Source organism: Papilio machaon, chromosome 21 (genome assembly GCF_912999745.1).
Source record: "Papilio machaon chromosome 21, ilPapMach1.1, whole genome shotgun sequence".
In the NCBI taxonomy this organism is placed as follows: Eukaryota; Metazoa; Arthropoda; class Insecta; order Lepidoptera; family Papilionidae; genus Papilio; species Papilio machaon.
Genome location: NC_060006.1, coordinates 5,448,350 through 5,469,987, shown reverse-complemented (window position 1 = coordinate 5,469,987; position 21,638 = coordinate 5,448,350). Strand labels below are relative to the sequence as shown.

Genomic DNA, 21,638 nt, shown 5'->3' with positions numbered 1-21,638 from the left:
CATCGACGCTCATGGACATCTGCAATACCAGAGGAATCGCAGATGCCTTACCGGCCTTTGAGAAGGTGATACGCTCGCTTCTTGAAAGACCCTAAGTCGTGGCCGTTTGGAAATACCGCCGAGGACAGACCATTCCATAACGCGGCCTTAATCTCTCTACCACTGGTGCTCAACTTCATTGAAATATCTAAATATGTAACTTATGCATTTACAATATTACATCAGTAAAATCTTTGGCATGATTATATAAACTTTCTACGTAATAATAAGCTAGAATTTAATATCAATTTAAAGCACAATTATTTGATAAATATATTTTAACTCATGAATCTGTCAACATACATTACAATAGTTTCAACAACACTACAAATACATATAGTTATCTCTACTTTTCCCAAAGTGATAGAGATGGCTATATGTTTGGTTATTTCGGCTGTTAAAACCTTGAAGTTATCGTAGAAAACTTCTCATTTGTTTGTTCTGATGTTGCAATGAAGACTGAGCTTTATCAGCTTGCATTATCAGATTATCTAATTTACTATTCTGTGAGTCTATTTGCTTATCGATCCTCAATATCGGTGTCTTCTCAATTTTCTGCATAGATTCCAAAATATCTATCGCTGAATTGATATCGGCGCCATTTTCTTTTATCTTTGGAATTCGTTTAAATTCATTATCATCCGGACCGAGACCTGTGTTTATAGAACCTGTATCTTTTGAAGGGATATTATTTGAGTAATTCACTTGACCGATATAACTTGGTTCACTAGAATATGAAAGGTTATCCTTCGATGTTAGTTTGACACGAAAAAAATTAGTAAGACTGCCACAGACACCCTGAAAAACATAATAGCAATAATAAACATAATGGATTAAATTGCTAAATTATTCTTTCAGGTGTTAATACCTTCAGACGATTCAATTTCGTTTGTGTAGAGGACAGAATCGTATTTAACTCGGTTAAACCACTACTTGCATGTTTCAGGTCGTCATCTAACATTGCCGTATTCTGCAATAATACAATCAAAGTAGATTAGCTAGAGTAACTCTCTAGAACTCATCTGGTTCTGGACGTAATCAACGAATATGAATCTATATAAAATTTAGTTCAATGTTGAAACTAGTGCTGCCATCTAGTGAAAACTTATTGCCCTAGCAATTAATTAAAAAATGTTTTTGAAAAATAATACCAATAAAATAGGGGAATAGTTAAATTTCCATTAATGAATAATGGAAAAAATTAAATATGATGATGATAGTACACGAATTAAAATTATAAGAAGGTTCGATTCAAAAGAAATAAAAATAATTATATAACGATAAATACTTTAAAACCTATCACTGCACTGTTTGCAATCTTAGCTGTTAATTACTGCGACACATAATTAAAAAAGGAAATTATTTACCTCAGCTGTTCTGATATCCACTTCCTCAAATTCTACAACATCCATGTACTTATGTTTCTCCAAAAATTCTTCTCTATCTGGCAAAGGCTGACCGAATAATTCAGCCCTGGTACACGCATCTTCATAAGCTTTTAGCGACATTTTTTATATTTTTTAAGACTTACATTAAATATAGCAACTATTTGTTATTACATTTAGGAAACAATTTATACTGCGTATCATACAATTGCAAATTACTCAAGTAAATATGCAACACAAATAACTAGGAAAAGAGAGAGAGTTACCAGTAGTGTCAAAAATGGGTATTGATTTTCTCTCCCTACAGATAAAACTACAAACGCAACGCAAACGCGTCCAATCTTCTAGTAAAAATTTTAAATAAATTACTCATTATTAATGTTATTTAAAAATGTTACTGCCATTTATATTCGAAGAAATACAACCAATAAATAATATTACTTTTTCTGTACTCAATTTAAATTAAGCGCTTAAATTTAAACGTTATTGTTGCTATACTCAAAAATAAATATTACAATAAAGCAAATTGTACTCCTAAACCGTTAATTTTCTGAAATATTGTTTCGATTTAAATATAGTTATTTATGGATTAAATTAAAAAAAATCAGAAACAATTTTTTCCTTTCACGAATGAACAATTATTTTAATGAACAATTACACAGCTGCTTGACAGCTGATCAGTTCAATGCCCCATCCCGCTTAAATAAAACTGAAAGTCATGTGCCGTCATCTGGCATAAAAAAAAAACACGAATGAGTGAGAAAGTAGTTCAAATTCAAACAATTTTATACATTTTATAATTTCCCTCCCTTTCATTTCAACGGATTAAATTTCATTTGTTTAATGACACGTGGATTACGATAAGATTAGTGTTAATTATTCAACTGTGCATGTTTTAAATGCTCTTTAAAACCATTTTATCAAATTTATTTAAATACAAACCATCGATAAAGTTTGCCGCTGCAATGTCGACAGGTAAGAAAATTTAATAAAAATATATTTACGTATAAAGTATGAAATACTTTATTTTATAAGTAGGTTGCACTGTAAGCAAAAGGATTAATAAAGAAAATTGTCAGTTGTCACTTTGAAAGCACAAATAATCACAAATTGTCAAATCAGTAAAAAAAATGAATTCAAGTGGACGTATATTATTAAATGAATAAGATAATTAATAAATTAATAAAAATTGCACTTTATAATTCATTTGGTTATAAAAACAAACAATACTTCATGGGCATTGAGTTTCTCCACTCAAGTGAGTTGATTTTATATAACTTATAAATAAAGACATAAAACTGGGAGACTTTAATCTTGACCAAGGAGTACAAAGCTTCGTGGGTGGTTGGTATCTGTTTTATATTGTAAAAAGAAAAGAATATTGTTGTTTAATTATGAATACTACTTATGTTTCAAACACAATTATTAGTATTGAATAGGTAAAGTAAAGCTGTAATACATTTAAATATAATCCGAGGACAGTCCCAACCCACTCTTTTCTAATAATGTAAGGCCAGGAAAAATAAATGGATTTGGTAGGCGAAGAAATAAATAGGAAAGGGATACACTTGCTGCCTTTTAACTAGCAGATGTCTGTCACAGTGGTGACAGTTATTTCTGAAGCTAAATCAGTAGCAACTTCTTCATTTTCCATTTTCTTAAAAAAAAATGAGTCTTTGAATGTGTAACTTTTTTCTAGAACCTCTTAGTTTGGTGACATTAAGTAAATTGAAAGAGAAGTACTATGCAGATCCAAAGAATGAATTGGCTCAGAATGCGTGTACTCGGTTTGACCCATTTGAAGTTGCCATCAGAAGGAGACAAGCCGACAGCACCTTGCATGTCTATAATATCAAGGTAAAATTTTCACAACTAACCTTATATTAAATAATAAAAATACAATTAAAAAAGTTTTTATATGATTCAGAACAACTTTCATTATATAAAAATAATTAACATATTGAGTATCACCAACTTGGTTGGCAAGTTTATTTTCGTACAAAAAAAATCATAATGGCCCGGAATATGTATCAATGTACACCACTTCTATAAATCTGAAAAGTATGTACAGTTGAGCCTCGATAAATGAGTAACTACTATAAGCATTAGTATTCATCCATTTGTGAAGGATGTCCTTCATAAGCGAGAAACTCGATTTAGAGGGAAAACTCTATAAGCAAGAACAATATTGTTTCTTTGACTCTCACTTATCCAGGTTCAAATATATTTAAGTACATTCTAAAAATTATTGTAATAACTTTTTCTATGTTAGGGTTAAAAACTAATAATCAAGTTAGATTTAATTTAACTATATATTAAATAAAGATTAGAATTCAATCTCCTAATATTAGAACCTTAATTTTCCTCCTTTGTAACAATTGTACAAAAAAATATTAGTATCTTGCAGTAATAAAAAAAAAAACTAGGTACAAGAAAACTCATCATTATGTTCTTTTAATTATAATTTAGCTGGAGTCTGAAGGTAAGCCGGTGACTAACCAAGAGAATACTGGTCGGTGCTGGTTGTTTGCTGCACTCAATGTTATGCGTTTGCCTTTTATGAAGAAATATGGACTCGATGAGTTTGAATTCTCTCAAGGGTATGTATTACTTTAAAATAAAGAAAACATTACAATTTATAATCAATACTATCAATTTGCATACAGATTGTTTTTTAAATTTATTTTATAATTTTTACGATCTGTGTATTAGTTTTTAAATAATCCAATATTAATCTGCAATGTTTTTATTTTAACACTTTTCTGCAGTATTTATGTTCTGTAAATTTGTATATATTAAGAATAAGTGATTAGGCCTTAATATAGCTGCTGTTAGCTGTTTTCAAAAGAATATCACCGTTTATAGAAATATATACAAGCAATTAAATCAATAAAATTATCTTATCTAATATATTAATAACGAATGTTATCTAGAAACATTTCTAGATAATTTTACATTGATATAAAATTTGCCCCCAGTAAATAAAAACTTTCAAATGACAAACATTATCTAAGAAGGTGACCTCTAAATGTCCTCTACAAATAAAACTTGAATACAATTTATTTATATTGTCAAGTTTTTTATCAATACTTCCTGTTGCATTTGTTTAACCGCGATAAAACAATTTTTTTTTTTTTAGTTTTTAACAAAAAACATTGGCCTGTATGTCTATGAATTCAAATGTATAATTTTGATTGAGTAAGGATCCATTTAGACGTGGCGGGGTGGAGAGCAGAGCAGATTTTTTATAGCAAATGAAATTGAGCTTTATACAATTGAAACAAGGTTTAATTTTACTTATCACGTCTTTTATGCTTGCTCTCAATAAAAAATGTACAAAGTAAAGTTTAACCTTATTCCAATCTTATAAAGCACAATTTACTTCTTAATAATATTATAAATGCGAATGTTTGGATGTTTGTTTGATGGTATCTCCAGAACGGATCTGGATGAAATTTCGCCTGAATATAGACTATAGTACGGAAGAACACATAGGCTACTTAATTTTGTTTTTAATTTCTCGTTGACGGAGTCGCCGGCGACAGCTTATTTACTATAAAAAATCTGCTCTCCGCCCGGTCTGTATGAAAGAAACATGAAACCTTATCTATATTAATTAAAAGTAGGTTCCTCAAACTCCTTGGTAATAACCAAGCTCACGACGACAGCAGTGCATAATTTTTATTTGCTTTTATTCACAGTTATCTATTTTTCTGGGACAAAATCGAAAGGTCTCATTACTGGCTCAATAATATTGTACAGACAGCCCGACAAGGGGAAGATCTGGAGGGTCGGCTTGTCAACTTTTTATTGAAGGTTATTTTATTATTCCTTAATTTATATTTGTTTTTATTCTATTATATAATATAAAAATATAAACTGACTGATACATACAGCAGATATAACAGTTTAGTGTCATGAAAATTTACATATAAGTTTTCGTTACTATATAGTTGAGCACTAAAATTTTTTTTTTTCAAAATTATCGTTTAAAAGTCATTAGTAAGGGGTGAAACTTTATATGTAAAATTTACACAGCTAATTCTATGGGACGTTGAAACTTGATTTGTGCTGAAAAAAAAAATGCTTGATATCTTTTTTAAGAAATTACTCAGTGTAAAACCATTGTTCATGTAATTACCAGGATCCCATAAATGATGGGGGGCAGTGGGACATGATTGTGAACCTCGTCAACAAGTACGGTCTCATGCCCAAGAAGTGCTTCCCCGAGTCGTTCAGCTCAAGACGTAGTCTGCACATGAATGCTATTATAAAAACTAAGGTAAGTTCTTTACAGAATTTAGGAAATAAAAACTTGTGGTGTTGAATGTACTTTATAAACAACTCATCATCATCAGCTCACTATACGTCCTCACTGAGGGGCTCTTAGCCTACCCCAAGTTAGGGGTGACTAGGCCATAGTCAACCACGCTGGCCAAGTGCGGGTTGACTTCACACATATCATTGAATTTCTTCTCAGATATGTGCAGCATCACGATGTTTTCTTTCACCGTAAGAACGTCGGACAATGTACATATGTAAATCGAAAAACACATTGGTACAAGGCGGGATTCAAACCCAGGACCTGCAGATTGCATGTCAAGTGCTTAACCCCTGAGCCACCGACGCTCTATGAACAACCACTAATTTCTTACATACTTGGCCTATAATATGACCGCCTGCATCAGATAACTTCTCGTCAAAATCAATCCAGCCGTTCTGCAAATTACCTGGAACAAACGTCCTTGCAGTCAGACAAACAGACAGGAATTTTACAGTATTTTTTTCTGCAATATTAAATACAAACACTCCAAGTTTATTAACTATACAAATTTAAAAAAAACCATTAGTGTTGTGTAGATAATATTAGTATTACGTTGAATTTCAGTTGCGTGAATTCGCGAAGGAATTGCGAGATAAGGTGTCAGCCAATGCATCAGACGCAGAGATACAGAAGACCATAGACTCGCAGATGTCTGTCATATATCAAATTGTTGCTACTTGCCTTGGTAATACAATATTCAACTTAGTATTGACCGTTTCAAATATCTTGGCTGCTCAAGTTCAATTGCGCAGTGATCTCCCCCCGCATCCCTTTTTTACCCCAACACACCTAACATTGTAATCTGCGCACCGACAAGTGCGGAATCAGATTTTTTTTATGTGTCCTAAAGCAGGGATTCCCAAAGGGGTCGATATCGAACTTAAAGTATTACTAATTCTCACTCTGTCTTCTTCTATTGACCTAAGTCAGAATGAATAATAAATAATAATAATAATTGATCCTAAAAGTAGGTAATTTGGCCATTGGCAGTCTGTGGTAACAGTTCATTTTGGAAAAGGGGGTCACTTGTTCAAAATAGTTTGGAAATCCCTGTCCTAAAGTATCAAACGAGCAAACGGCCACCAGAATACGCCTAAAAAGCGACCCATAGACATCCCCAATTGCAGATGCATTTTCTACCTTTAGTTGACACAAAAAGAAGATATCCTTTTGCTATTCCTCATCCATCAGATACATTTTCCCTTCCCATCATTTCCTTATAAGAAAAGGGAAGGGAACATGGACTAAAATTAGGTTTCTTTGGTCCTTATGTGTATCACAACTCCTTATTAACTGCCGGAATTAATGCTGGAATGCATACTCAGCTGGAAAAAAGGCATTTTTTAAATAATTTATGAACCATCTTTAAAAAATTACTTATTTTTGAATGTTTTAAGTGAAATTTAATGGAAGTTCTTGCTATGACTACACTTCACATAGTACTTTGTATATAAAGTAATGTTTTTTTTTAGCAGTTCTGATCATGATGACATATATAGTTAGAGAAAGTCTATATCTCTTACAGAACATCGGAAATTATTAAATTTAAAAAAATATATTTGTTACTCGTTTATTCGTAATTTTTTCTCAGGCACTCCTCCGGAACAGTTCACATTAGAATTCTACAACAAGGAGAAAGTGTACAACAACTTTGGTCCATTGAGCCCTCAGGAGTTTTACAACAAACATGTCAGACCACTCTTCAATGTTGATGACAAGGTATGTAACTTCAGTTTGTTCACGATCATCTCTGGAATTAACTTATAATTAAATAAATTTTATATAACAGTGGTTGACGCCAGCAACAACATCTGTTGCACAAATTGGCCTCGCTCGGTGTAATACCACGACCTCACAGAAGACAGGCGTCAAGTGGAAGTAATTCCAAGTACAGTCTGATGAGTGTGGTGCCGGATACCTAATTTTAGTCCTCTTTTCCTTCTCACCCTTTTCTTATAAGTAAAGGATGGAAAGGGGAGGTGGATTTGATGGAGGAGATGCATAGGAAGGTTAAATATTCTCTTTTTGTGCGTCTCCTCCTTCGTCGATTGAGGGTAGGCAACGCATCTGCAATTGCGAATCTCTATGGCCATATGAATTCGCTATTTCGGCGAATTCATGTGGCCGCTTGCTTGTTTGCCAAACAAGTTAAAAAAAATCTTTTACCATTCGACCGTTAAATCATCTAAGAAGGCTATAGGCCATAATAAACTCAGTTTTTATATCTCAGGGCAAAGTTAACGCTTTATATTCAAATTGACATTAATAATCACATTATATATTAGTAAAAAAACCCCACAAATTTGTATTACTACTAGTTTTTTATCATCAGGTGTGTCTGGTGAGTGATCCGAGGCAATCCAATCCTTTCGGCAATTTATACACGCTGCAGTGTCTCGGCAACATGGTGGGCGGCCGACAGACTGCCTACAACAACCAGCCAATCGAGACCCTCATGAAGTATGTATTCTATTCAGAACAGAAGGTCAATGAATGTGGGTACAAGACTACATTTAATGCCACCGTTTTTTCAGTATTGAAGGAAAATGTTGGTAGCATTGAGTGTGTTAGGAGATTAGGAGAAGGTTAAAGACTAAATTACTAGGTTATTTAAAAATATTATAGCTTATTCGCTTGTTATAGGGTAGTAAAAGACAGTATACAAGGTGGCGAGGCGGTGTGGTTCGGATGCGAGGTCTCCAAGAGATTTGAACGCAAAAATGGTCTCGAAGACTTGGATGCGTGAGTATCGGCGTTTTATTATCTCTCAACTTAACTTTGATCCATTGCTTACTATAAAAAAAATATCCGACTTGAAGGACCAAAATATTTTTTTTTCTTTTTTATTTACATAAAACTTCAAAAAACATATTTTCTATCTAGTCAAGACTTCAAGCTGGTGTTCAACACAGATGTCCAAGTTGGTCTTAACAAGGCGGACCGGCTTATGTATGGAGATTCTTGTATGACTCATGCTATGGTGTTCACTGCGGTGGGGACTGATGTATGTATTTCATTTTTATTATTTTACTAGTTTTAGCTCGCGACTTTGTACGCACGGTATTAATAAGTAGCCTATGTGTTCTTTCAGACTATGTTCTACATCTGTGACAAATTTCATCAAGATTTTTTGAGCCGTTTCGGAGATACATTCAAACAAGCATCCATACATTCGCATTTAATAAAAAAAAGTATGATAATTAAAATTAAAATAAATTTAAAGAAAGTATAATGAAATTTTTTGAGCTTTTTTTTTTAAATTTCCCTTTGATACTTTCATCCGTAATGACTTACTAATGACTTTATATTAGTAAGATTAACTGTACCTGTATATGTCTAGAATATAACAATATTTAAAAGTATTTATCTGTACGATAATAATAGTTATAAATTATAGAGTGTTTTGTTTGGTATCGGGACAATGGATTTTTTTTATAATATGGACTTAATCCTATGAATTAGTAGAACGAATGGCCCAACAGGAAACACCCAAATTACCATTTTGACTCATTGAGATTAATATTTAGCTAGGATTTTAAGTATTTTTTTTTCCTATCTCTAGGAGCAAGGTAATCCTCTAAAATTCAGAGTGGAGAATTCCTACGGTGACAAGGAATATGACAAGGGTTATCTATTACTCACTACGCCATGGTTCAAGGAGTTTGTTTTTGAGGTGAGTTAAATTATTTTAATTTTTATACTTTGTTCAGGTCAAAATTAAAAAAAAATATTTATTATTACTAATGGTTGATTTTTTTCAGGTTGTTGTAGATAAAAAATTTGTACCAGAGTCTGTATTGGAAGTGTTCAAGCAAGAGGCGAAAGTGTTGCCAGCCTGGGACCCCATGGGTACACTCGCTTGTCCCGTGTGTTGCAAGGAGTAAATAAATTGTTGGAAAATGTATTCAGAAGCTACCAATTTGCAATTTTTTTTTTAGGGAATCTCAAAATTTTTTTATAAATTTATTTTGGTATTTTAATTTATTTTATTTAGAACAATTTATATGAATTTATTAATAACACAGTACCAGTGAGGGCCTAGCATGAAAATTTATGAGAATGTATTCTTGACGTCATCGACAAAATTTGTATTAGATTTGTATCGGACGTAAAGTAAACAAATTTTGATATATTTTTTTCAATCACGTTACGTAAACGCATATCGAATATATTCGCGATGCAACCTGTTAAAATCTCGAAAGCTAACTTTAAATATTCTTTTGATATAACATTTTGTACTAAAATATATTTTTGTCTTTGTTTCTTTTAAAAAAAAAAATAGCCTTTTATACATTTTTTTTCTACTTTGAATCAACCGATTACTTTAATAAGACAAATTGTTGATTTTCATAATTATTTTAAAAGACTCAAGTTTAAATATAATTTTTTTGTTCTAACAATTTTTTGTTTTTGGATTAAAATTATCTATATTTATTTTGGAGCTTCTGTAAGATGTTTTAGTTAACAATATGTTGAATTCTTTTACAGTTATAATGTTTAAGTTTTAGTGAAATCACAATAAAAACACAAATCCATAAATCTGTCATACACTCATACATACATTTTCCAACAAAATACAATGAAAATAATTTTTAATAAAGTACATGTAAAGTGGTGCTCATTTAATCAATTGTGTTCATAAATAGTTACCAATATGATGTTATTTTCAATACATGTTAGATTGTTGTAATTGAATTTCCACTGCAGAAACATGTATAAAAACACATTATTTATTTTGTATACAGAATGATAGATATATGTTTTTGTATATTTGCTTCAGCAGTGGAAATGCACGGTAATAAAATGTATAACAACATTTGCATTATTTATATTGTTTTATTTCATACTAACTCATCAGCTAAGCCGTCCGCGTAATTTAAAAAAAAAACTTAGTCTGTGTGCATTAACTTGTTTTAACTGCATGTGTTCTACCAGACTATGTTCTACATCTATGCCACATTTCATCGAGATCTGTTGAGCCGTTCTGGAGATACTTTCAAATGAACATCCATTCATACATCCAAAGATTCATTTAAAATATTAGTGAGATTTCCTTACATTCCTTTAAGATGTCATGTCTGAAATGTGTTTTGCTTATGTTCACTACTAGGTTTTACCCAAGACTTCGTGCCCATGTAATGAAAAACAACAACTTCCAGACTTCTATATCTATGCCTAATTTAATCAAGATCCTAATTTTCTTATTTTTTCTTTAATAAGAACCTTCTAACAATGACGAATAAAAAAGGCGAATAAATGAAATTGGTACCTATGTTGTTAGTCAGTTAATGCCTTTTTCATACAGATTTCAACCTAAAATAAAGTAATTTGATCAGAGAATATGATGTCTTTATCAAGGTATGTTACATCGGTAATATACAAAATGGGAATTTCATCTTGATATAAGTCAAAAATAAACGTCTTAAATTTAATCAATTTATTAATATTTTTATTGCACATAAAATTAATTATTTTTGTACCTATAAAGTATAAAACATTACAACAAAAAATCACTTTACACACACCATTTGAGTAATTTCAAATTTTTCATCACCTCTGCCAACCATATTTACAACCGGTTTATTATTAAATTCTTCTTTCACCTTTGATAGTTGTTTTAATGTCCGTAAATACTTTAGCTTTGCCCAAACACCTTGGCACATACGGTTTAGTCGTCTATCATGAGTCTGTCTTGCAAATGCAGCTATATTTCTGACTATATATCTTGCAAGTTTCAGCTTTCCTCTCTGAGCGTATGCTATTGAGGAATACAACTTACTGCGTGCTGCTAGTCCATCATCACCCAAAAGTCTTGAAAGTTTGTACTGTCTTAACGATATTCTTCCAGCTTCTTCTGCCTGAAAGAATATTATAATATTTTGGTTTAGGAAACAAAAAGTTGTCACAAACAAATTAGAACATCAACTTTTATGTCGGTCTTTGTGTATTTTCTGTCACAATAAATAAAACATGAATACAAAATACAATCTGAAAATGTTGACCAACCCATTATTTTAATAGTAATGCTTATTTTGGGAATTATAATAAGTGTAATTTAAATAACTTACACAATGTTCAAAATAATCCCCCAAAGCTGAATAAGCACCTCCGAGTGTTGACAGCCAGGAGAAGGCATTTTCTATTTCAATCCTAGTCCATATCAGATAATTCATTCTGTTATTCCTGGAAACAATTGCATAAGTTTTGTATGGTTATAGGTTTTCATTGTTAAAACAATAGCATAAAAACAGTGTCGTTCCTATCATTATACAGGTGATACTGCAGTGGAATTTCAGGGTAACATTTGACTATAATATTGACACTCATGTAAGTAATTTTTAAATGATGAGATGTAGTATAAGCAAGTAGTACATATGGGAATGTTTTCAACCAATATTTATTGGTACTTACCATTCATAATCAATAATTTCTTGGTCCGGCGGTTCCAAAATAAGTTTTAAAAATATTGGTTCATTCAGCTGATGATTAATTTTGTGGTAAATATTCTTTACTACATTATATCTGTATGCATCAAAAATTATACATTCTTTTAAAAATGGTTGTAAGAATAAAGCATTGATAGTATATTTCACCCTTTTTATTCTTCGTAATGTTAGTGTTCCTATTTCATCATAACAATCGCCGACATTTAGACCGATTTCTTTGTAATACAGTTCATCTGGTAACATGAAAACATCTTTCGTTACGTAGCAAATTGTGTACGGTTTTCTAAAAAGCACAAGCTTTATAAATACTCTCATTGTGGAAGATTACAAACACTTATAACCAAAAGTAAACGAAATTGAATTGTTAATTGAAATAATGTGACATTGACGTTACAATTTTCTTTGACAATAATGTAATGTAATGATGATGTTAAAAAAATAATCGATTTTGAAAAAAATCGCATAATAAAATTTTTTTACGATTTTTATGGAACGATATTTTTTTTTTTACAAAAATCGATTTTTTTAAATATCGATTATATAATTTATTCGATTTTTCAAACAGCGCTATCGAAAACACTGACACTAGGGATGTTAACATTGAGTTAAAAATCGATTTTTCGAAAATCGATTTTTACACTGGATGATAAAAATCGATTTGTCGATTAATCGATTTTTAAATAAAAAATAATCGATTTTAGTCGATTTTTATAAAAAAAATTAAAATACAGGGAAAATATAGAAATACAATATATTATTTCCTTGGCACTTATTGCAATAAAACATTTTATAAAATAAAATAAAAATTAAGTAAATGTAGTAAAACAAAACAACAAACTTATGATTTTAAAAACGAAAATATGAAACAAATAATTTCTTAAACATTCATTTAAACACTAAAAAAAATATTAATAATCACAAATAAGATAAACTAGCTGTGCTAATGACTTCTTCCGCGTGAAATACTTTTTTCGGGTAGCATTTTAATTATTTAGGCTAATTATTTTACTTAACATTATAAAAATTACATCAAAACATATTAAACATACAAAACATTCTCATAAACCTTATATTTTTCCATACAAACTTTCAAGTCCTATTCCCTATTGTTATTTTGCTCCCTAGAGGGTAACTTTTACAAATTTAAAATGTCATATTTATTTATATCAAATTAACAGACTAAAAATAAGTTTCAAGCTTCTAACTATAAAATTGATCATACTTCCATATCCCCCTCTTTCAATCACATGAAAATCCTTTTTTTATTATTTCATTGAATTCTATTCTATTTCTATTTAATAAGTAGCCCATGTCCTTTCTTCAGGCTCTAGATCAAGACTATCTTTGTACCAAATTTAATTTAAATCGGTTCAGTAGTTTTAGCATAAAAGCGAGACAGACAGAGTTGTTTTCTTATTTAATTTAATATTAGAAGGCATAAGTATTAGAATATAAAAATATATTAAACTGACTTGTTCATTTACAACAATTTGCAATGAACTTGTTTATCGTATCATATGTCGCAGGTAGTGTTGGGATTTCAACCGAGTAAAAACTCGAAATGGATAAATACCCATAATTTCCATCTTTTTGTCGAGTTTTTATCCAAAAACATGGATAAAAACTATTTGCAATTTCAAAAATGTAATTTATCATAAACTTTGTTATTTCACGAATATACGAGATTGTAATAAAAGAAAAACAAAAATAAAATTATATTTAACTTGCTTTATTAATCAATTTAATGATAAAAACAACTTTTGAATGCGCAATTATTAGATACCTCCTCGTATGTAATATTAATGTTAAAATTTGACAAAATACTTATGCTAAAGTAATGTGATAGCAATGATAATAATAATTAGTGCACAAAAAACTATTTTTGAAACTATATCTATCTATATATATAAAAGAAAGTCGTGTTAGTTACACTATTTATAACTCAAGAACGGCTGAATCGATTTGACTGAAAATTGGTGAGCAGGTAGCTTAGAACCAGAAAACGGATATAGGATAATTTTTACCCCGTTTTCTATTTTTTATTCCGCGCGGACGGAGTCGCGGGTAAAAGCTAGTTTATTATATTAATAAGTAGTTCAAATAAAAGCATCTAATCAAAGGCATCATTAACTCTAATCAAAGCATCATTAACTCGTTAATCGTAAAAAACGAAGTTAACATTTTGCTTAACGGATTAACTTTTAATTTAACTTGAAAAAGTGTTAACAATTTATTAACTTCCGTTAAACTCCCGATAATTTACTCCGTTAATCGTTACATCGAGAAATTGAGGAGCAGAAGGTTAGCGTGGTTTGGTCATGTTATGCGGAGGGATGATGTTCATATAAACAAAAAAGTAAATAGATTGAATGTGGATGGCTATAAAGGTAGAGGAAGACCAAAGAAAGTATGGATGGATTGTGTATGAAGGGGGTAAATTCAGATATGACGGCTGATAGAGATGTATTAAGGAGTAGTACATACTGTGCCGACCCTCCATAGGGATAAGGGCAGGTTGATGATGATGATGATGAATCGTTACATTAGAAACTTGGAGATGTGCTGTCATTTTGTTAAAATAACGCGCCACGCCACGCTCGGTTCGGCGGCTGTCAGCGAGTCGAATTGTGAACAAACTAGTTGATAATGTTAATAATATGTGAAATTCGCTTGCAAGTTTGATGCATCAGAACGTCCGGGAAAGACGTAAACAACAGGACAAAATCAAAAGAAGGATCGGAAACACTTTTCTGCATTTATACTTTTACACTTAGTCTAATAATTGAGATACGAATACCACTAACTGACTCCAGGTTCAATTGCAATCAAAATAATCAAGTGTGAACAGATCGAATGAATGTGTTAGAGAATGTATAGTGAAACAAGTATCGTCATAATAAGTGTGAAATGGTAAATTCAATTTACAAAAATGTGTGCAATTCATGCATATTATCAAAATACATCAAGGGATCTTCTTTTCACTTGTTTTACCTATTTCTATCAGCCCCAAAAGCAGTATAATTTTGGTATGGTTAACTTTTAACAAATAACTTTAACTTGCGTTTAACTTTCACTCTCTTCAATTTAATGAAACATATTCCAATTATATTTAATGAAAGTAATTTTTGCAGCTTTTTCTGTAGTCAAGCGATGTCTTTTATTATTGTGAATGTGTGCGTGTGTACTGAAAGATCGTTCCGACGCGGCCGAAGTACATGGTGCTGAAAGTATGTATTTTGCAACTTTATTTAAATTTGTTAAAGAACAATTCCTTTCCACCAAGTGCTTACTTCGTTGACGCTTTTCCAGATAAAAGGTTTTTGCCAAAATCCTTCCTTTGCCTTATACGCAGCTAACTCTGCCATTACTTTTATATACAAAAAACATGCCATTTCGTTAATAAAACCCATTGCTTCTAGTTCTTCGTCTTGATTTAAAAAAATGATTCTTGGCTTCATTTTTAAGAATAGTTATATTAGGTAATACTCGTATGGGACGTATTTTAGATTTCACATCCTTGAATATCATTAACACCGTATGATATGAAGTCGTCAAAAGTTATTAATTTAAGCTTTTAATTAACAAATATGTATTATACTAGCTTAAGATGAGCTCTTATAGTTGCACTTTGATGCTCGTGCGGTTCATACGACGATTACCTGGGCACTGCTCGGCATAGGCATAGTGGGAGTGGGGGCAGGATAAGCGAAAACAAAGAAATACGTGTGTTTTGGTACAATAAAATAAATATTAGATTCGCAAAAACATAAATATCCACTGCTTTGGATAAATATCCGATAAAAATGGGTAAAAACGGGTTTTTATCCATTTCGGATAAAAACTCGAGTAAATATCTTTTGAGTTTTTATCATCTGCCCATCACTAGTCGCAGGGCGTGAAATATCTCATCGATAGCGCTTTTAGAAAAATCGAATAAATTATATAATCAATTTTTAAAAAATCGATTTTTGTAAAAAAAATAATCGTTCCATAAAAATCGTAAAAAATCTTATAATAATCGATTTTTTCATAATCGATTATTATTTTAACATCCCTAACTGACACTTCTTATCTCCCTTCTTCAGTGTTGTACTGTGCTGTGCCTTTAACTGGCTTAAAAAATTATCAAAGTTTTAAGTTAAAATACAAAAACTATTAACCGTGTAAGACGTAATAGACTCTTGCTTATAGAAAATAATATTATGTTGCTTAGATTACGATATAGAAGCTTTTGATATTTTGCGATATTTGTAAACGCCTTATCAGTAGAATAATTTTCTTTTATCAATTGTTATTCATTCAATCAAAATGTGTATAGTTTTTTTACACGTAGGCTCCGATGATGCCGATAATGAATATAAACTAATACTTATATCGAACAGAGATGAATTTTATGACAGGCCAGCACAAAAAATGGGCCCTTGGGAGGAAGATGTAAATATTTATGGAGGTAAATTTGTTTGATGTAATTTAAAAGTTAAAAAAAATTATAAAAAATATCCACATACAAGAAACAGTAAACATAGTGAACTTGTCAAATCTTTTTTATTTTAGGACGAGATTTACAAACTGGATGTGAAGGGGGAACTTGGCTAGCATTATCCACTTGTCACAAAAAAATAGGATTATTGCTTAATTTGCCTGGAGTACATAAGGATAATGCCAAAAGTGAGGTTTGCTGGTGATGGTGTGGTAACAGTAAATACATAATGATCATTACATCTTCATCTATATATATAAAAGAAAGTTGTGTTAGTTACACTATTTATAACTCAAGAACGGCTGAATCGATTTGACTGAAAATTAGTGGGCAGGTAGCTTAGAACCAGGAAACGGACATAGGATAATATTTACCCTGTTTTCTATTTTTTTATTCCGCGCGGACGGAGTCGCGGGTAAAAGCTAGTCTGCTATAAAATGTAAACACTATTATTATTAATGCATAACTAAATGAAAACATCTGACCTTTACCTTTATTAATATAGAACAAGTTAATCAGATTATGAATCAATATTTTGTATGACCTTCCTATCTCTCAAATCTTCCGTCGATATTATTTTTTAAATCATTTACCAAAAAACACATTTTAAACAAAACTTCATAAAACATCCTTCCATGGTGTAAGATTGGTTCAATTAGTCAGTTTTAATTACCTCTAGCTGTCACCCACTACTTTGTCTGCGCAGAATTAAAAAAAAACAAGCCTATGTGATATTTCCAACAGTTATCTATGTGCAAAAATGTACCCAGATTGATTCAGCCTCTTGGTGTTATCTGCTAATAAACATCCATCCATCTAAACTTTTACTTACAATGCTATCAAAAAATTATTTTCAAATGTATTATTTCCAGGTAGAGGTAAAATTGTTGAAAACTATGTTAAGAGTCATCTAGAATCAAATAATTTTGTTGATTCTATGAAGGAATATTTTCAAGAATGCAATGAATTTGTATTAGTTGCTGTTGAGTTTGGGTATGTAACTGTTGTAATTATAAATAAATATTATTCATAATCCTACAAAGTTTTCCCATAAAAGTAATAAATCTATCTATATATAAAAATGAATTGCTGTTCGTTAGTCTCACTAAAACTCGAGAACGGCTGAACGGATTTATCTTATCTTAGTCTTGAAATGCTCGTGGAGGTCTAGGGAAGGTTTAAAAGGCGAGAAAAAATTCATACCGCTATTAAGTTTTTTTCCTGCGCGAGGACGGAGTCGCGGGCGACAGCTAGTTATTAAATAATAATTATTTTTGCTATTTTAAGTTAAGGTGATGTGTTTTAGTTTGCTAACACTAGTATATTAAATGTAATAAAAGTTTGCAAAGTAAACATTGTACATATCTTTCATCTGTTTCAGTAATGAAGTACCTATTGTAAGGACTTACAACAATGGAAATAATGAATTAAAGCAATGGTATGATCAATACCTAGGTTTTAGTAATAGTTTCCCCGATCAGCCATTAACTAAAGTGGTCGCTGGAAAGTGTAAATTACAAGATATATGCCTTAAATATAAGAAAATAAATGAAAAAGACCAGTTAATTGAAGAATTAATAACAATTTTGAAATCTGAAGAAAGGTAATTTTTTTGTAGAATTTTGTGATGTTTAATACCACTATGATTTGAAATAAAGATGAGTCAGTCATATTGTATGTTTTACAAATTTTTTTAAACAGTGTTTAATTGATAAGTATATAGATGCGAATTAATAATACATTTTAGTAATTTACCGGACCTACAATTGGAAGAACGGAGACCACTGAGTTTTAAAGAGCTAAGTTCGATTTACGTAAAAATACCAAAGGCAAGATATGGCACAAGGTAAAGCTATTCTTCCTACCTTATCTATTTCTTTTATGGAATTCCTAAGATGAAATCCTTTTACATTACAGCAAAAATCTTAATATATATAAATCTCGTGTCACAATGTTTGTCCTCAATGGACTCCTAAACCACTTAACCGATTATAATAAAATTCGCACACCATATGCAGTTCGATCCAACTTGAGAGATAGGATAGTTTAAATCTCAAATTATAGTCGCAATTTTAATTTATTGCTAATTTTTTTTTACTGCGCGCGGACGGAGTCGCGGGCGACAGCTAGTCCTATATAAAAATTTGTGTAACCAATTTGACACTTATAATTGTTTATTTTTCAGAGCACATACTATAATTTTATTAACTAAAACTGGGGAATTGCATATAATTGAACTCAGTATGGAATCCCCAATAGATCCATTGACACCAGCCTGGGTAAGAAGTGATTTTAAGGTTAATGTATAAGTTTAAATTTATTTTCATGTACTGTTTGATAAAACATGTTGACTTGTAAATGTAAATAAATAAAGAAAAAAAAATCACATCAACACAAATAATATTGTGAAAAAGATTTAATATAATCTTTATAATATTATTTATAAAAGAATAAGCTTACAGATATATTTTGTATTGTTTTGTTACAAAGAGATTTTTAAACATTGTTATTGTTTCTAATAAAACATATATTTCCAACTGTTTGTTTTATTGTTTAATACACCAATTGTTCACTGTGAATTCTTGTGGTATGGAGAATTCGGTATTCTGCTCCAAAACACAACCTAAAAATAATGGTACATTCAAAATTGTACCAGATATTATATGTGGATACTTGTTCTGTTTCTCATGGGTGTAATTAAACATCAATCTTTTTGATATAAAATCACCACTCACTGAAATATTTCCTATCTCAAAGTAAGACTTTAAAGAAGTAGAATACATTTCTATAGAAACTCTCAATGACTCCCACATATGTAGCTTCTCAGCAGTAACAATACTCAAACGGTAAGGGTAACCAATGTTACTATATATATTTTTGATAACTTCTATTATTTCGTCAAGTATTGTATCACATTCTTCAATATTTTTAGTCGCAATAAACATTGATATTACCGATGACTGGCTAACATTGAACAAGCCAATATCTTTGTTATCTACAGGATTGTATTGCCTTCCCATTGAAAAATATTTCAAAGGTAATGCATTGCTGTGCAAAACATTCTTAGTATAATATGCAAAGAAGGAAAATAACGATCCACCTCCAGTTAAATGCAAACGATTATCTACATTTACTTTTGTATCTTCATTGTGATGTATGATAAATGTATGATTAGGATCTGTATGATCATGGCCGCATCCTTCAATAATCAAGCTCTTAACAAAATCCGTATTTGAGAATTGTATAAAACCAGTATCTTTTAGAGATTTACTGAAATAAAACTTTGCACCAAGTTCAAAAACAGCTGCATCACCTTTTAAATAATAGTTTTCTTTATTTGTAAACTGAATCAAATTATTATCTTTACCTATCTTTAAATGATCTTTATCATTGTCAGAGGCAGTTTTATAGGTAAACAAAACTTCGTTTTTTTGGCTTGGAGTTTTTGGATGCAAAACATTTGGTAATTTTAATGCTTCTACTATAGCAGCTTCTTCAGCCGACCAAAATGGAACTTTTAACTTTTTAATATTTTCTTTCAACAGGCTGGACTGTATTTTTAATTTTTCTATATTATTATCAGATGGATTATTTTTCAATAAATTTGACAATTCACTACCAACCTCCATTTTCTTTTTTTCAAGTTCATTTCTTTTAATTTTGAGATCTTCATACATGTACCATAAATCTTCAACTTTTGCTAAATCTATATTAGATTTTCTTTTAGCTAGATTTTCTTGAATAACTTCTTTATGTTTTATAGCCTCGGGAAAATCAACATGGGGAGTGATGTAAACAAATGTATCAGTAGCTTTTGGGCCATTTATGAATAGAGCAGAATTTCTAACATGTATTAGGTAGCAGTCTCTTAATTTAAAAAAATTACTTAAAATAGTTTTATGTATCATCTTCATCGATTTTCTTCTTCTTACTTTCTGTACTATCATCTAATACAACATCACCATCCTTATCAATTACATCTGTGTTATTATTTTGTGTAACTATTTTCCTTTTACTAGGAAATTTGAAATTACCGTGACCAGCGGCGCGTTCTGATTCTTCTATACTATATGGCTCTAGCTCTAAAGCTTTCAATCTTCTCTTGTGTACTTTTGTTTTAAAGTGTTCAGACAGTGCTTGTTCGTCAATGAAATAACGAGCGCAATGGAGACAATAATGCTGAGCAGCACCAGGTAAATCCAAATCAACGTTTTGATTCAGTAATTTCTCAGCATTTTCTGTAAAAGCAAATATTATTCGTTGTTAACCTAGTACATAACCTAAAATTCTAATGTAAAGCACGTGAGTTTTCAAATTTAAAGCACATAAATAAACTTACCCTCCTTTAAATCGCTGTCGATTTCATCAAGATCCTTCTTTCTATTTCTCAATCTCCATCGTCTTTTTAGATGAGTGTCACCGTGGTGATATTTTTTTCGTTTATATGTCATGATGACCAAAACACGTCAAAATCTTTTCAATTTCAAAGTCAAAAGAATGAATGACAATAATTGACATTGGTAAACCAGAGATGAAAACATAGATAACAGATAATTTGCTGTAAAGGTATAGAGGCAATGTTTGCTTTTGCCTAAAAATAAAACTTATAACCCCTAACCGTCATAGGGGGTAGACAGAATGAATAAAAAACCAGATCATTATTCAAATTTAAAAAGCTTTTTTTTACCCATCGGGACAAATTTTGTTCTTTTTAGATCCTTCCTTTACAGCCTCAGGACATTTAACTCTTATATCCGTTTTATCATTGGTAGTTGGATTGAATTCTTAATCATTTACAGTTTGACGACTTAGCGACTATCTATAAATTATCCTTTATTTTGAGCTTTCTTATACTTCAGAAGATAAACAGGCAACATGTAGTTTCCAAGTTCTCTACAGTTGTGGTTTAAATATTCCCATACTTTCAATATATAATGTTAATTCGATAGGAAAAATAAAATAAC

The 21,638-nt window shown here is 30.9% G+C and overlaps 6 protein-coding genes across 7 annotated transcripts; 2 read left to right on the top strand and 4 right to left on the bottom strand.

Moving 5' to 3' along the window:
* Positions 1 to 424: 424 nt before the first annotated feature.
* LOC106714595 lies at positions 425 to 1,676 on the bottom strand. Its single transcript, XM_014507671.2, has 3 exons — positions 1,407 to 1,676; positions 908 to 1,009; positions 425 to 837 (listed from the first exon to the last, which is right to left on the bottom strand). Exons 1-3 carry the CDS (start codon positions 1,545 to 1,547, stop codon positions 451 to 453), a joined length of 630 nt encoding a protein of 209 aa, XP_014363157.2. The 5' UTR covers positions 1,548 to 1,676; the 3' UTR covers positions 425 to 450.
* Positions 1,677 to 2,228: 552 nt separating this feature from the next.
* On the top strand, positions 2,229 to 9,709 carry LOC106714551 (bleomycin hydrolase). Of its 2 annotated transcripts, none has more exons than XM_045683156.1 (12): positions 2,229 to 2,399; positions 3,124 to 3,281; positions 3,894 to 4,024; positions 5,126 to 5,240; positions 5,569 to 5,706; positions 6,313 to 6,433; positions 7,340 to 7,467; positions 8,081 to 8,208; positions 8,392 to 8,490; positions 8,632 to 8,752; positions 9,311 to 9,421; positions 9,510 to 9,709. In XM_045683156.1, exons 1-12 carry the CDS (start codon positions 2,324 to 2,326, stop codon positions 9,630 to 9,632), a joined length of 1,449 nt encoding a protein of 482 aa, XP_045539112.1. In that variant the 5' UTR covers positions 2,229 to 2,323; the 3' UTR covers positions 9,633 to 9,709. The 2 variants fall into 2 exon arrangements, with proteins under 2 accessions (XP_045539112.1, XP_045539113.1); XM_045683157.1 differs by lacking the exon at positions 2,229 to 2,399 and adding an exon at positions 2,621 to 2,682.
* Positions 9,710 to 11,225: 1,516 nt separating this feature from the next.
* LOC106714582 (uncharacterized protein F58A4.6) lies at positions 11,226 to 12,550 on the bottom strand. The gene is made up of 3 exons (XM_014507656.2): positions 12,160 to 12,550; positions 11,817 to 11,931; positions 11,226 to 11,606 (listed from the first exon to the last, which is right to left on the bottom strand). Exons 1-3 carry the CDS (start codon positions 12,507 to 12,509, stop codon positions 11,259 to 11,261), a joined length of 813 nt encoding a protein of 270 aa, XP_014363142.2. The 5' UTR covers positions 12,510 to 12,550; the 3' UTR covers positions 11,226 to 11,258.
* Positions 12,551 to 16,352: 3,802 nt separating this feature from the next.
* LOC106714583 (transport and Golgi organization protein 2) lies at positions 16,353 to 19,033 on the top strand. Its single transcript, XM_045683265.1, has 6 exons — positions 16,353 to 16,644; positions 16,749 to 16,862; positions 17,547 to 17,667; positions 18,056 to 18,277; positions 18,422 to 18,520; positions 18,860 to 19,033. Exons 1-6 carry the CDS (start codon positions 16,503 to 16,505, stop codon positions 18,981 to 18,983), a joined length of 822 nt encoding a protein of 273 aa, XP_045539221.1. The 5' UTR covers positions 16,353 to 16,502; the 3' UTR covers positions 18,984 to 19,033.
* Positions 19,034 to 19,175: 142 nt separating this feature from the next.
* LOC106714547 (serine--tRNA synthetase-like protein Slimp) lies at positions 19,176 to 20,582 on the bottom strand. Its single transcript, XM_014507618.2, has one exon. The coding sequence runs from the start codon at positions 20,580 to 20,582 to the stop codon at positions 19,221 to 19,223; it is 1,362 nt and encodes a 453-aa protein (XP_014363104.2). The 3' UTR covers positions 19,176 to 19,220.
* Positions 20,430 to 21,164, bottom strand: LOC106714548 (zinc finger protein 593 homolog). The gene is made up of 2 exons (XM_014507619.2): positions 21,014 to 21,164; positions 20,430 to 20,912 (listed from the first exon to the last, which is right to left on the bottom strand). The coding sequence occupies exons 1-2, from the start codon at positions 21,123 to 21,125 to the stop codon at positions 20,572 to 20,574; spliced, it is 453 nt and encodes a 150-aa protein (XP_014363105.1). The 5' UTR covers positions 21,126 to 21,164; the 3' UTR covers positions 20,430 to 20,571.
* Positions 21,165 to 21,638: the final 474 nt, after the last annotated feature.